This window comes from Vitis vinifera, chromosome 11 (genome assembly GCF_030704535.1).
Source record: "Vitis vinifera cultivar Pinot Noir 40024 chromosome 11, ASM3070453v1".
In the NCBI taxonomy this organism is placed as follows: domain Eukaryota; kingdom Viridiplantae; phylum Streptophyta; class Magnoliopsida; order Vitales; family Vitaceae; genus Vitis; species Vitis vinifera.
Genome location: NC_081815.1, coordinates 15,962,108 through 15,978,261, shown reverse-complemented (window position 1 = coordinate 15,978,261; position 16,154 = coordinate 15,962,108). Strand labels below are relative to the sequence as shown.

The 16,154-nt window shown below is 31.9% G+C and overlaps 1 protein-coding gene across 1 annotated transcript; it reads right to left on the bottom strand.

Annotated features, from left to right (window-relative positions):
- Positions 1–8,584: 8,584 nt before the first annotated feature.
- On the bottom strand, positions 8,585–12,605 carry LOC100248819 (probable cation transporter HKT1;4). Its single transcript, XM_002270147.5, has 3 exons — positions 11,362–12,605; positions 9,484–9,714; positions 8,585–8,783 (listed from the first exon to the last, which is right to left on the bottom strand). The coding sequence occupies exons 1-3, from the start codon at positions 12,585–12,587 to the stop codon at positions 8,585–8,587; spliced, it is 1,656 nt and encodes a 551-aa protein (XP_002270183.2). The 5' UTR covers positions 12,588–12,605.
- Between the last annotated feature and the right edge of the window lie 3,549 nt (positions 12,606–16,154).

The following is a 16,154-nucleotide window of genomic DNA, read 5'->3' as shown; positions in this document are numbered from 1 at the left end:
TGAATTTATCAATACTCATGTAAGATTGGGAATGCATAGGCTAGATTTGTGAATATCAATGGAGATTTGGTGAGACCCTTACATAATTTTTTTTTTAAAAAAAAACTTCTTGTAACCAGCTTGTTTAGTTTGCCACATCTCTGAAATATAAATTTGATTTAAACCATATGGAGTGTTTCAAAAAAATTTCCTATGGTTGTATGGTATTGTAGACTTCTTGAACTTGATTTTAGAGTTTTGTTTGAACCAAAAAGCTTTTTTCAATTGGGAGATATGAAGTCATCTTTAGGTAGGTTCAATTTTCACCCAGTTCTGGACACCTAGATTGTTCTTATGTTTTTAAATTATTAGATGACCTTGTAAAATTATTTTGATAGTTTTTCTGGATTCTAGAATCTTGAAGTTTATTTTAGATATATAAAATATGAGAATATGTTTTCACAATTGAGAGAAATATTTTTCCTTTGCTGCATCTACTACACTAATCAAATTTTGAATAGAGGGGTTGTTTGCTTGTTAAAATTGATTTATGTGCCTTTTGATCTTACCATTATTTTTTCTTGTAAATTAGACATTCTAAAACATAATGTGTAAGTTTTTGGGTGATTTTATCACACTTTTGGATTAGTTGAAAAAATACGTTTATATATGCTTGGAATTCTATCACATCTTAGACCTTTTTGGATGTTTTTGTAAACTAGGATTAAATGAGGCTTCAATAAATTGTTTGACCACTTGAGTGATGATCTAGACATATAGGAGAGGTTCACTGATTTTTTTATTTTTATTTTTGTAATTAAGTTGCCTTTCTAGATATTTTTCTAGGATTATTTATTTATTTATTTTGGTGAAAGCTTCTGTTTTGATTGTTTGTTGGAAATTTTGTACCATATTTATTTGTTATTTAATTTTAAGTTATTTGACATATTTTGGCTTGACTTTGACTTTTGTATTGTGATATAGACATAATGAGAATGTTGTATAATTTTTTTTCATTATAAAATAATACTTTCAAATATTTACTTAGGAATTTATTTTTATTTATTTATTTAAATTTGTGGATGCTAATGTTATGCCCCTTTGTTCCTTGCTTAGATTAAGTCACTAATTTTGACTTTTTTTGGCTATCTTTTACATAGTTTATCCTTAACAATGAGTTGTCTGCATGTCCTATGTGATAGTAGATATTTCTTTAGATTTTTGTCATTTCATTTATAGTTGTACATATACAATATGTATTAGGGTTTGATATCATAGTTATTTGTTATCACAATTATCTTAACCCCTCTCTAGTCTTATGCAAGCCCATTGTAAGTTATATATGATATCCATGTACGGCGTCCTTTACACTTTTTATCTCTTTAATTATATAAATTGGCAAAACTTTGTGTGTGAAATACCCTCATATATGATACTGCTTTGTATGGATTGATTAGTGTTTGTTTTCCTTGAATGAGATAAAATGCATGTCATATGCTATATTTGTTAAACTAACCTTGATGTTTTCATGAAAGCGCTTTGGATTGCAATTAAGGTAAGCTCATCTTCCCTTCTCATGTAATTGATTTCTTTGTTATCTTTGGTATCCTTAATTCATTGATTAATTGTCATGCTTACCTTAACTTAGTAGAAACTTGTTTTCAGGACTTAGAGGGGTGCTACCTTTATGGTACTTTCTTGATAAGTAATCTAACCTTCGAACTTAGATTCAGGTTTTCAAAAACATGTTTTTTTCCAAAAAAATGAGTCGTTTTTTGAAGGTTTTATTTCTTATTTTATTTTCCCTTTTAAAATTAAATAAAAATAAGTGGTAACTCCAATTTTATAAAAATTAGTTTTTCACTAAGAAAATGAGTCTTGCCATAAATTTAATATATAAGAATAATTATAATTATTTTGATATATTATTTATCAATAAAAATAATATTTATAAAAGTATAAATTATGTTTAGCATCTTATATTAAAAAAAAAATAACTATTTTATATTAAGTTAGATATTGATTCAAAAAATATTTTGGTCTTTATCTATAATTTTATCTTTAAATTAATTTAATTAATTATAATTATAAATAGAAACTAATTTAATTTTATATTATTTTTTATTTATAAGATAATTAATAAATTTTTAATTTTTAAACACTTAGGTTACTACAATTGAAATTCTTGGATCCCAATGGAGACAATACCTAATAATCCTAGGTTACTACAATTGAAATTCTTATGTTTGGGATCTGCTAGATCTATATGTAAGGAGCATTAACAACCAAAGAATGCTTAATGTCAACCCAAAATGTATAGAGATAAAAGTTGTATATTTTTATTGCTTTTTTTAGACCCACAAAAAAAGAAAAGCTTTAGTCTGTTATAACCTTCCACTTCAATCCTATCGGATTAGTGCACCTTGATTTTGTGGGCTATCAAACCTTGAACATGGTTTGCAGTTGGAGCTTCCTCAATTATTTTCTAGTGTTATGTTGATGGTTTGGATAAGAGAATCCGAGTCTGACTTACATTCAACTTGATGCTGCCTATTGGATCAATCTGCCAAGGATAGAGAGAGGTTGATTTCGGGCTTACCTGACTCATCCTTTGAGGGACCCTGCTTATGGGATTGAGCTTCAAGGGATAATGAGAGATCGATTATGTCCTGAGGTGGTTTGATACTTTCATGAGCTTTGGTCAGCTTGCAGAGTTTCTTTAATTGGGGCTCTTGTTAAAATTTGCAAATTCTCCATTACCCATAATCTGTTGGAACCAAGTTCAAGATTATGCAAGTCATGAAGGTGGCCAATCTCCTTGTGTTAATTAACTTGCATGGAGAAAGACCTGTATAGTGGTAGAATTCGCATCACTACTGTCATCTCTAATGCTTCCATTTCCTCTGAATCAAACAGGCATTATGAAGCCTCAATAACAATAACAAGCTTACGGATGATGCTTTCTGCCATCTCTTCGATTTTGGGTCTGCCTATTTTTCAAACAAATTTCCAAGATTGAAACTCCGAGACCCAAAAAGTAAGCTCAAAAGAATTCATGAAGTCTTTCTTTCCTTTCCATGACAAGATTATCCTCCAATTTACTGAAAGCAATATCTATATCATGGACACTAAACCATTTCACCCCAGCTGGGATACCTGCATGTCCTATCCATGGGGTTGGTATGCCACCCTGTTATGTGTGCCTCGACCATATTCACTCTCTGTCCATAACTCGCTGCAACTACCTCTGTATAAGATCCACCCAGAAAACAAACTCTTCTTGTCCCTGAGTATTTTTTATTCTACATGTTACTACTCTAGGATCGGAATAAACAAGAAATTCTCTCTATAAACCAATATCCTAAACAGAATGAAGATCTCGACATATAAAAATGAAGTCAATCGACATATTCATCAACTAGCAAGAGTTCCTCCCATTAATGTGAAAGGTTTTCCCATCTACCATGAATCGAGCACCAGAAACAGTGGAACACAGAAAAAGAAAAAAATAAAATAGAAACATAGCATGCGCAAACGAAAATGCATGAATCAAAACATAGAAACAATGACCAAAATGGATTTTTAAAAAGACAATGTACTGAGGGTGGTGATGTTTCCCTTCTCTCAATGTAATCATGTTTTATATTTTTTAGATATAAGCAATACTCACAAAAAGTGTGACTGAAGGATGTATAAATATCTCTATTCTGAGGATGGTGACGTGTCCCTTCTCTCAATGTAATCATGTTTTATATTTTTTAGATATAAGCAACACTCACAAAAAGTGACTGGGGATGTATAAATATCTCTGTTCTGAGTAGTAAAAACCTAGAAAACAGAATAGAAAACCATTTTTCTCTTTACAACCCTTTTTCTCATCATGGTATTAGAGTCATTTCATCTTCAATGACAAACCCCTCTTCCATTGATTCCACCCAAATGTCATCGTCTAGTAAAATAACTGTATCAAGACCCTCTGGTTCATCATCTTCCATGATACAAGTTGTGAATCCAGCCACACAACCAATTGCAATGAAGCTTGATGAGGATAACTTCCTCCTATAGAAGCAACAGATCTATGCTACAATTCATGGACTAGGGCTTGATGGTCATACTTTAGGCACTTTTCTTTGTCCACCTCAATTTTGTTTGAATTTAAATCCTATTGAAGGTTTATCTCAGGTCCTCCTCAACCCAGATTATGAATAACGGCAACGTCAAGATATGTTGATCGTTTCCTGGCTTTTTGGCTCAATCTCTGTAAGTATTCTTCCCTAATTGGTTGGATCCAGTACTTCTCATGAGATTTGGACTGCCTTGACTCAATATTTTGCTGCTCAAAATGGAACACATATAATGCAATTTAGATCTGAATTGCAAAATTTACAAAAGGGTGGTTTAGCTATGAGGGATTATTTGAATAAAATGAAGACTATTATGGATTCATTTGCCTTAATCGATGATATTCTATCCATAAGGGATCAGATTCTTGCTATTACTGCTGGGTTAGGACATGATTATGAATCCATCACTGTGCAAATTACATCTAATTTGAATGCCTACAAACTAACTGATGTAATTGGCCTGTTTGCACATGAGAAACAACTTGAGCAATATAATATCCATGCCTCCAGTGTCATCCCAACAGCTAATGTCGCCTATCAAAATCCACAAAAGAAATTCTCTCATCCTACTCAAGGAAATTCATCTCAAAACTTGGGGTCATTTCATGGCCATTCGGGCACCAAATTTCATGGCAGTAAAGGAGCCAAAGGTCAAGGATATGGTGGCAGAAACAGTGCCAAGCCTCAGTGTCAACTTTGTGGGAAGATGGGTCACATTTTTCTCAAATGTTACCATTGTTTTGACCCATTCTTCATTGGTTTCTCTGATTACCATTCACACTCACATACTGGTGCTACTACATCAGGATCTTCTAGCAATGCAAGCTATTGTTGTAGCACCTAATACTCAAGATGATGGGGTTTGGTTTCTAGATTCTGGTGTACAAATCAAGTCACCAATGAATTCAGCAATCTGAACATTGACACTGATTATCCGAGCTCTAATAAGCTACATGTGGGTCGTACAGGTTTGGTTACTTCACATGTTGGACATTCATATTTTTCAAGTCCTTACTCTTCTAAATCCTTCATTCTTAGAAATCTTTTACATGTTCCAAATATCACCAAAAATCTCATCAATGTTTCACAATTTGCCAAGGATAATGATGTTTATTTTGAGTTTCATTCTTCTCTTTGTTTTGTAAAGGATATGGTCATATGAGCCATTGTACTCAAAGGGATTCTTAAGGATGGACTTCATCAATTTCATCTTCCCAAGCTCTCATTTCCTTTAAACCAGTTTTTCACTAGTCTACCCGGTTATCATCACATTCCAGCTTCATCTTCACCAACTCAGTTTTCAAGTCCTTCGGTCTCTAGAGTTTACACAGCTAGCTTATGCTCCAGTTCCAATTCAAATTTAGTTCATTGTAATCAAATCTGCATGTCTAGTATTGGTCTTTGACATCAAAGACTTAGCCATCCAGTTGATAAGATTGTCAAAATTGTTCTGGATTAATGTAAAAGAAAATTTTCAAGAAATAAGAATTTTCATTTTGCACAGCTTGTCAATTGGGAAAAAGCCATAAGTTACCTTGTCCAATTTCATATTCTACATATCACACTCCATTAATGCTTATTAACTCAGATGTACGTCTCTGGGGCCCTGCCCCCACCCTCTCATCCAATGGTTTTCATTATTTTGTGAGTTTTATAGATGCATATTACAGATTCATATGACTTTACTTCTTTAAAGCTAAATCTAAAGTGTATTCAGCTTTTTATAATTTCAAAACACAAGCTGAACTTCATTTTAATTGCAAATTGAAAAGTCTTAGAATAGATTGGGGTGGAGAATTTCGTTCTCTTACTTCACCATTTCCAATTTTTGGAGTCATTCATCAACTCTCATGTCCTCACACCCTTGAACAAAATGGGGTTGTAGAGAGAAATCATAGAGATACTATTGAGAAAGGTCTCACTCTCCTTGCTCAAGCCAACCTTCCCATTCAATATTAGGATGAAGCTTTTACCACTGCTAGTCACATCATTAATATATAGGCTTTCTCACTTCCATTCTTGCCAACAAAAGTCCATTGGAAGTCCTTTTTAAAATTAAACCCAACTACTTTGAGTTCAAGGTGTTTGATTATCAATGTTTCCTTTACATTCGACCTTAACAATTATCACAAACTTGAGGACAGATCTCTTCCCTATGCATTCCTTAGTTATAGTCCATCTCATAAAGGCTATAAATGTCTTGTCTCCCATGGTTGAGTGTATATCTCTAAGAATGTCACTTTCAATGAAACTATTTTTTCGTTTCATGGAATTCACTCTTCCTCTCCTTCTTTATCTACTACTACACAACCAATTGTTTCTGTTCTACTTTTTGCTTATCCACCTATTCCTCCTTCAATTCCATCTCTATGTATCCTTTTCAATGCTTTTTCCCTTAACAGTCCACCTTTTCCATCTTTTTTTTTTTTTGTCAACTAATCCAATATTGCACTCACGACCAAAGCATATGGAACTAGATTTGTATTTGGTTAGAGAAAAAGTAATGGCTAAGTAGTTACTGGTTCAACATGTTCCCTCTTTAGATCAAGTTATCGACATTTTGACAAAGCCCTTATCAGCAACTCTCTTTGAACGATTCAAGAGCAAGCTTAGCGTTGTTTCACCAGCCACACTCAGCTTGAGGGGAAGTAAAAAGACAATGTATTGAGGGTGGTGACATGTTCCTTCTCTCAATGTAATCACATTTTATATTTTTTAAATATAAGCAACACTCACAAAAAGCGTGACTAGAAGATGTATAAATATCTCTATTCTGAATAGAGAAAACCGTGAAAACATAATAGAAAACCATTTTTCTCTCTACAACCCTCTTTCTCATCAATATTTTTTTATATGAATAAAAAATATGATTACATAAGTCTTGTAGAGAACACCACAACGAAGCCAAAGAAATAAAGTATAATTTCATATTCCATAGAAACAGAATAACCAAACAGAAAATACATATAGATGGTCTAGAATTCCATAAAAACATACATGATTTATAATGTCCATAGCCAATCATCAAAATGATACTACAAGAAACATATCAGAATAATGTGAAAATGGAAGAACATGAATCTGTTACAATATGGTACAACAACCCAAAGAAAATTGATTGCAACACATGTGTGGTTTAGCAAACGTACCTAGAAGTGCTTTTCTCCAAAAAAAAAAAAAAAAAAAAAAAAAAATCAAGTAAGAAAATTCCCTAGGCTCCTATTTGCCTCTCCTAAAAAAAATGCCCAAAGTCCTCTCTGTCGGTGGTAAACTCTGCTCCCTTCTAAGGATGGAGATGGTGCTCTCCTTCCAATGCCTAAAACTCCTCTCTCTGTTTATTTCTTTTCTCGCCAAAGGATTCACCAAAAGATGAAAACTGAAACTTCTCCCCAAAATCCCTTCCTCCCTGATTCAAATACTATATAATAGGTGCATCATTAAAGACAGATATTGAATTTTTACTACTTGTATTCCTAAACCAAAAGTAACTTTGATTTATGAATGAATAAAGTCTGCACATTGTATCATTGTCTAGTGTAATAGTGTAGTCTAATATATAAATCATAGTCATCAATCATCATAATAGTTCAATTTTAAATTTACAATAATTTTTTTTTTTTTAAAAAAGAACAAAGCATAGTCATAGGAGGAAATAGAGCAATGCAAAATGCAACTATGGACGAGCCAAAAGAAATCCATTATTATATGACCAAATGTCTACATGTTGAGCCACTTTTGGTCGTGGCCAAGAGAATCCTATAGCCATGAGCGCAACCTTTTAAGTTGTGGAACTTAGTTCTCCCTAGCCATAGACCTATGGTTATGGGATTGCTTTTGTTCATGATCATAGGCTTTATCAGCACCATCTATGATCACGCTTCGTCAGAGTCTTTTTTTTCTGCAACAATAACCTATGGTCACAGTCTTTTAGCCTTTAGCCATAGTCGGTTGATTGTGAGCGTATATAGACCTATCCTCTTGTGCTTCTTTGATGAGTTCCTCTATTCCTTTTAATTTCTTTTCGGTTCAGTTTAGTTTGTGCAATTTTTTATCAGTGTTTTATAGCCATTGTTTCATGATCAATACATTATATACTATAAAAACGGTCTCAACATGTTCACTATTTTTAGTCATCATGGCCCAACAAATGAAAAAAATAATGGTCTCAGGAATCTCTTAGGCCTGGTACGTAATTTAGTTTGCCTCAGATTCTTCTAAAAAAGGAGATTGTTTCAAAATGGATTTTGGGGAAATTTGTGAAGAGAGTGGAGTTCAATTACCTATTGAAGAACACAAGGAGATTGTGCTTACCTCCGAGACCGATTAATCTCTCTTTTCTTCATCCCTATCAGTACTCATTAATTCCTCAATTAAAATTAAGCAACTGTCAACTTTTTATGTATTGTAGATAGCTAAGGATTTACATTTCATATCCTACATGAGATCAATATAGCCTTCAGACTTTGCCTCTTGGTTACAACTTACAAGAGCTTCCATGCTCTACCTCCATCCATATTAAACTTCTTTAGTCTTCCAAAAAACATGACAAAAATGAGAATTATTTTCCCCTCGTCACTCCATTTTCCCGAGAATCCAAACCATTTACTTTGGCAGCTACTATCAGGTTTCAACAACCGTTCACAACTGTAGCCTGCTGTAAACCCAACATTTCCATAGGCACTGCAAATCATTTGCAACATGTAAGTATATATAGATTCAAACGCAAATGCAGGGCAAACAAGGAGAAATTGCTTTGTTTTTTAGGTGGTGGATAACAGGAATATTTACATACTTGAGTCATAATCATACATAAGGCTTTTGTAGTGAATAAAACCCAAAAACCTTAAACACTAGGAATTGGATTCTCTTCAAAGAAGACAAGTACTGGTCTTGCAAGCTCCCTTGGTGGGGTTCCCAACATTGTTTGTCCTGACATATGTTCGAGATCAATGCATGTGTTCTCTCAGCTAGGTGAAAATTGAAATCATATCCAAAAGTTGGACATTGAGAGATGGATTTCCATAGATTATGCACCCTTAAGCAATGATTGATGTTGTTGGAATTGATATAATGAAGATGATACATGAACCACAAATTAGTGGAGTGGATAGATATAGGCCACTCTCCCATGATAACCTCATGCTTCTGAAGAAACACCTTGGCTATATATGTGGCTTTTTAATGAGTTCTAATACTCACACATCATTTTTCACTACTTTTGTGAAATATTAATAAGTATAATCATGTGATTTCATATACCATGTAAACAATATTAGATGCATTACATTCATAAATGTTCAAGAAATGAAAAATTACATACTCTACCCAACTATTAATCTCGGAAAAAGAAAAAAGGAAAGGAATAATAAAGCCTAATTACCTGATTACTTCTATCACAATATTTAACACTGTGAAGTTGAGAGGATCATCTTTCATCTTTCTCCTCTCCGTTATGCAGATAAGGATGATGAAGATGGCCAGGTACGATAGTTGTGAGAATATTAAATTCTCCACAATCTTTCCCCTTCTTCTCTTCCTCCCTCCATTGCATATTTCTGAAGACTGTTCATCACCTTTTGTGGGTAGGAAAGAAGTATAAGGAGGAAGGTACCTGTGGATTAAAACATTAATTAATTCCAGTGCAAATTAAATCTTATCCAAATTCATAATAAATCAAATATATATTACAAAGGTCAACAAATTGCTATTATGAATAAGGTAATTTGGGGATGTCAAAGTTACATGTTAATGTCATATTGCCAAATGTACCCTATAGATTTTTTTAAAAATGTTATTTTAGAATAACTAAAGGTTAATTTGGTAATTATTTTTAAAAACAGTTTTTAAAAACTGTTATATAATGTTTTATAAATTAAAAGTTTGTTTGAAAACCTAAAATATTTTTAATTTATTTTTAATATTTTAAAATATGTTTTAATAATAATTTTTATGTCAAATATTTTATTTTTAATCATTGTACGTGTTTGTATAATTATTTTTTTAAATAAAAAAAGAGTCAAAACAATAAAAATAACTAAAATATATTATTTGAAAAGACCATATTTTCTATTCTTAAAAATAAAAAATAGAAAATAATTTTTGGTTGTCAAACTTGTTTTCATAATTTTTTGTTTTGAAGAATATAAAACTGTTCTCAAAATCAGTTGTCAAACATGCCTCTTAATGTTCTATATATATGGAATTTTGCATTCATATAAAAAAATTTGAATATTTGACTCAAAGGTTTGATTATTTAAATGCATATAATAAAGTTTCGTGAAGCAAAAACATATATTAATGCAATAAATACTTCTCACGATGCAATTCATTATTTTTTCAAGCCCTAAAAACGTCCTTTAGTAAGATATTAAAACATATGAAACATAGGAACTATAAAACCTAGTTGGCTTTTTTGTTTTTTCTTTTCCCATCTTAGTTTTTGACTCCATTTGACTTGACCTGGTTATATACATGAATGATTGGTCTTCGTTTCTTTTAGAAAAATTTGAGTCTGTCCACCATTAACATCTAGAACTATTCTTAATTTGGCACAAGGAATCATAATAATTCATAGTACTTATAGTTACAATTGATTCCATGATAAGGCACATGTTGGGCATGGCTTAATTTTTCTCTCTTTTTATTTGAACAAACTAAAGGGCTGTAGCAAAAATTTTCAATTGATCAAGCTCGTGTTAGAATAGTCAAAACCTTATACACTTAAAAATATTCTGAAGCAGAAGAAACACAAAACATATGTATAAACTATGGAGTTGTTGAAATAAAATATTTTCGTACATAATAAATATCAATCACATTTCTGGAGAGTTTCTAAAATAATTGTCTCCCTTGAAAGTAGAGACCCCAATTGACCTCTAACTGGGTCTTATTCCAAATATTCTACTGTTTTATGCATAGAAATGTGATGGGTAGCCAAATGTATTGAAAATGGTCAATGATCTAGAATGTAAGATTGAATTAAATATCATGTGATGAGGACAGGAAGAAAACCCCCGAAATCGCTAGGTTTCTCTATAATATTTCCTACCATCATCAACTTTAATCCACATAAAGATGGTCAATTTTGATGAATATTTGCGTTTTACTTGGTTTCTATGTGCCAATTTGAACAATATTTCCTAGCACCTTACCTTTAATTCACATGGGGGTGGCCACTTATGGTGTTTGATTTCAGGCTATACTTCTGAGATCATGGATAAAGAAAGATAAAAAGAAAAAAGAGTTGAAAGAGACTAACATCATTACGACGAATAACACCAAGATGGCAGGTGAGAGAATTGAGATATCCACAATTGTTTCGCCTGTATGCCTTGAATTCACGCTCTGGAAGAGGGCACCGATGATTTTCTGATAAGAATTCAGGCCATTCAACCCTTCTGAATTCCACTCCATGGAGCAAAACAACGTGAACTGTATCAGAATGAAGCCCAGAACAGTAGGAACCAAAAGAGTAGAATGGAGACTAGGAAGCAAGTGCAGAAATCCAATCTCCCTGGTGTTGGTCAACAGGTAATTGGACTCCACTTTCTTAAACTTCCCCAGAGTCCATATGGAAAAACGCAGGCAGGAGGGAAACAAGGTGTTCCCGAGAAGGACCTGAGGAATGATGATAAGAAGCAGGCCTGAGTTCTTGCTGAACACTATCATGTTTTCATTTGTCGGGACAAAACCGCAACTTGCAAGAGTTGATACTGTGGTGAAGAGTGAAAAGGTGAAGAGCTTGAGGCCCTTTTGCTTTAGTACATCTCTCGCACTTGACACAAGGGCTATGTAAGCAGACACTAGTGTGACTCCAAGGACATGAACTACTACAAGGTACCCCATCACCACAAAGCCTAAAAATTTGATGGAATGGTATTTGAGAGACTCACTAGACAATGACTTAGTTCGGCCCTCAATTTGGCTCTGAACCTCATCAGTTTCTAGTGTTGAATTACTCGTACTAGGAACCGTTACCACCCGCAACTCAAATTGACCAAAAGGATTTCTAGGATCCGGAGGAGCACTGCTATTGTTACTAACCGAATTGACTTGGTTTTCCGCTATCAATGGTTTCTTAAGTTTAGACCTCCACAACTGGAGTTCTACCATCGAAGTGAAAATCTCTCCGCCTACAAACATTAGAAGAGTCAAAATCAGAAGCTGGTTGTTGGAAAAAACCTCCATTTCCACTGTGGACATGCTAGAAACAGTAGCTGCCGACACAGAGGTGAAGAACAAATCCAAGTTTCTAGGCCTCAAAGGAGTCCTCGGCTTCAAAGCCTTGAGGACCCAGAATCCCTGAAATGAAAGACACAGGAAATAACAAAGCTGAACCGAGAAAGTGTTGAACCGGAGAATTACGAAACGATAAAAGGATGAGACTAGAAAGCAGATTGATCGGCCTAGACATTCCAGTTTGAAAGATGAACAAGTGCAAAGACGATGAAGTTTGTTGCCGGTGAAACTAGCAGAGTTCATCATCTTTATTTAGCCGGGAAAGCTCTTAATTCCCTTGCGATCAAGTTGGCCTAACCCTGGGGCATATATATATACACACACCCGAACATACTTTGATGTGTGTGATCTCGTAGGACAAATGCGTAGATGAGATAAAGTAGCGTGGTAATGATAAAGACGAGTTTCTAAGAAATTTCACTCATTGAGAAGGTTGGCTGAGCTAAATTGACACATAATTTTCAATTCTGGAAACTTGCATGTGGAAATCAAGTACACATGTGACCCCAGATTGCAAACTATTTCCTTCTTTCATACCATGTGGAAACTGCCCATATGCTAGCTTCTAACTTCAAGTCTTTGGTTTGTTGACTGATTGAGTGATTAATTGAAGGAATAATCAGGGGGTTTGAAACCCACAGGTTCCGTCGTAAGTAATTAATTGGCCATTTCCCATAATGTTTTTCAAAGTTGATGTGCGGGGAAAAATGACTATATTTCATGAAGTCTCTGATTCACACTTCTTTTATGAAGTTTAAAATTTTGACATTTGACAAGTCTCTTTGAAGAGTCCATATGATAAATAGGCAATGTGAAACAAATTAGGCGTGTTTGGAATATGATATAATGGGGGAACAACACAAGGTTTTCAACTACCAAATTGTTGTCTACAGGTCACAACAAACAAGAATAAACAAAGAGTGCAATTATTCTAGGAGAATATGGAATGAATATGCTGGTATTTTCTCGACCTTAACTTTTTCTATCATTTGCATAAAACAATCCATAATAATACACAAGGATTTATCGCCTGGGGCAGTGGAATTAAAGGGCATTTGGAGGAGACATTTCATTCTTGGGTCACTTTGTGGGGATCAGGCTAGTCCACTGTTTTGTCCAAGCATGTCACCAAAATGCAAAACCCAATTCATATAACTTAATGCAAGGAACTAATTCATGCCCTAAACTTTCATCTACAATACTTTCTTTTTAGATTAAATTTAGACCCCATCTAAAATAGCTCTTGATGGTGTGGCTTCAAGATTACACTGCCTATTAACACTTCAAATATCAAGTGATGAAGATATGCAACCCTTTTTAGCAAAATAAGAAATGAGACATTTTCAAAAATTAACTAAAAATGAAAATAATAATAATATGAATAATATAAAAATAGTTTTAAATATCATTTTAAAGGAAATAGTTAATAGTCCATAATAATGAAGTGGTAGACTTGAAATTCACATGGTAGATATCATTACTTTTCTTTTACTAATAAATATTGGAAGACTGCTCTTCATGGAAAGCTTCTTCCTTCACTAATTAAATAGATGAATGAAAGCATAGATTGAGCAAAGAATCTCAAATCTAGCTCTGGGGAGGCCATATGTTGGAGAGTGATAGATCAGCCATGTTCCATGGAAAACATAATTAGTATGCAATCATGCATTTTCCGGTCAAATCTTTGGACGGGATAGTCTCATTCATCTACAATTTTGTATTTGTCTGATTCTCAATCCAACCATAATTAATTAATGCTTTAAATTCTTCAATCATAATTAATCTAAGTGAGACCCATCATTTATGGGCCCTAATTTTTAATATTGTCTATAATATAACAAAAATATTCGAATAAATGTTGTATATTGACAGGAGCAAATTTTAAAATGCAACCCACGCGGATGAGGTTGGTTAGACGCGGAGAATTTTGGCATCTGCCAAAATAAAAGATTTGTGTATTATAATAAATATAGATAAATTTTTATATTTTAAAAATGGTAGCATCAATATTATTTAATAAAATAAGTAATTATTTATATTAGTTTTATAAGAAAAAAAGATTTTATAATATGATAAATTAAATAACAAAAATATTAAAAACATTGATAAGAGTGTTTTAAATTTTATTAAAAATTTATCAAAAAAATTCAAATAATATTTACCAAATTTTTTTTAAAAGATACTAAAATTTTTTAATAAAATATTTTAATAATTTTTAGAAATATTTTTCAAGAGAAATTTTATAAAAATTTAATAATCTCACTAATTTTTATTTTTTTTTTGGATTTTGTTTAAATAATTAAATATAAATCATTTCATAGTAAAAAAAAATTTATTTAAAAGTTATTCATTATCATTATTAAAACTTAGGTGTTCAACTCTAAATTAATAAATATTTTATTAAACCTTAAAAAATTTAAACATTTATACAAATCTTTAAGGTAAACTAAAAATAACCTATCAATAAAAAGATATTTAATAAAATATCAAATATTTAAATAAAATTAAATTTTATCATCAATTAAATAGCAGATATTTGAATAATTGTGTATGTATTCATGAATTAACAATTCCATTATTAAACCTAAAAGTCTAAACATTTAAAAAGTCTCAAAATTAAACAAAACATAGTCCATAATAGAAAATAAAAAAAAAAATATTTAATAAAATATCAAATACAAAATTATAAAACAAAAATAAAATTATTTTGTTAGATTTATTTTATGTATATTAGGATTTAAATAAATTGAATTTTTTTAACATTAAATAAAATTAAAAATACAAACAAACAAACAAATATTTGATAAAATCTATCCGATATTCATTGTTTATCAAATTTTTTATTTTTTATTTTATTTTTCACTCACAAAAATATTTTTTTAGAGGAGGCAAACTTGTATTTTTATTTTTTTGACTTTCCAAAATTCCCAAATAAACAAAAGAAATTTTTTAATTTTAAAATCTGAGGGTGCCATGCCTGAGCCTATGGTGGCTCCACCCCTGAATTGTCACTGCAAACAATACATGAAATCCAAATAATTTGTTTGGTACCACGGAACCAAAACCTGCTCATCTGTCAAGTGCTGATGATGTTTTCTATGAAAAAAAAAATGCAAGTCAATCACAACTAAGTTATTAAAGAAAGCGTCTAATTTAAATACATCAAATTATTTCCAATAGAATAGAGATAACAGTATCTATAATGATCAGCATAATTTGGTTTCACACTTACCGTTATTACCTAAATTTTTGAGATATCCGATCTAAAAAACTTAACTTTTATACATTAAATGGTTTCACATTATAAGCACAGAGCCTTAAGTTAAATATATATTAAAATAATAATTATTTGAAAATGTTTATATTATTTTAATGAGTGTTTGAAAATTTTATATTAAAATAATAAGTATTTGGAAATGTTTATATTATTTTAATGTTAGCCATAAATGTATTCACACTTTAAATCAATATAAAACTTTCATTAAACTTTCATTATTAACGGAGATTTCAAAATCCCTACCATTACTTTGATTAACAAACTGTTGTTGAAACTGTTGATGGAAAAAGTTGGTATCAGAGTTTCTCTGTGTATTGCAGTATATTAATTAGGAAAGGAGACTGTAGATTCAAATTAATTTTCAGAGTACCAAACTTTATCTTACCCTATTTAAAGTCTGATTAATTTTGCTTGATTTATTCTAAATCTTTATTTACTCTACTTATTTGATATGAATTAATATCTTTTATTCCTTATCCTCCTGGTATATATAATATAGATTATGATCGTGTAAAAGAACTTAATAATAGGTTGTA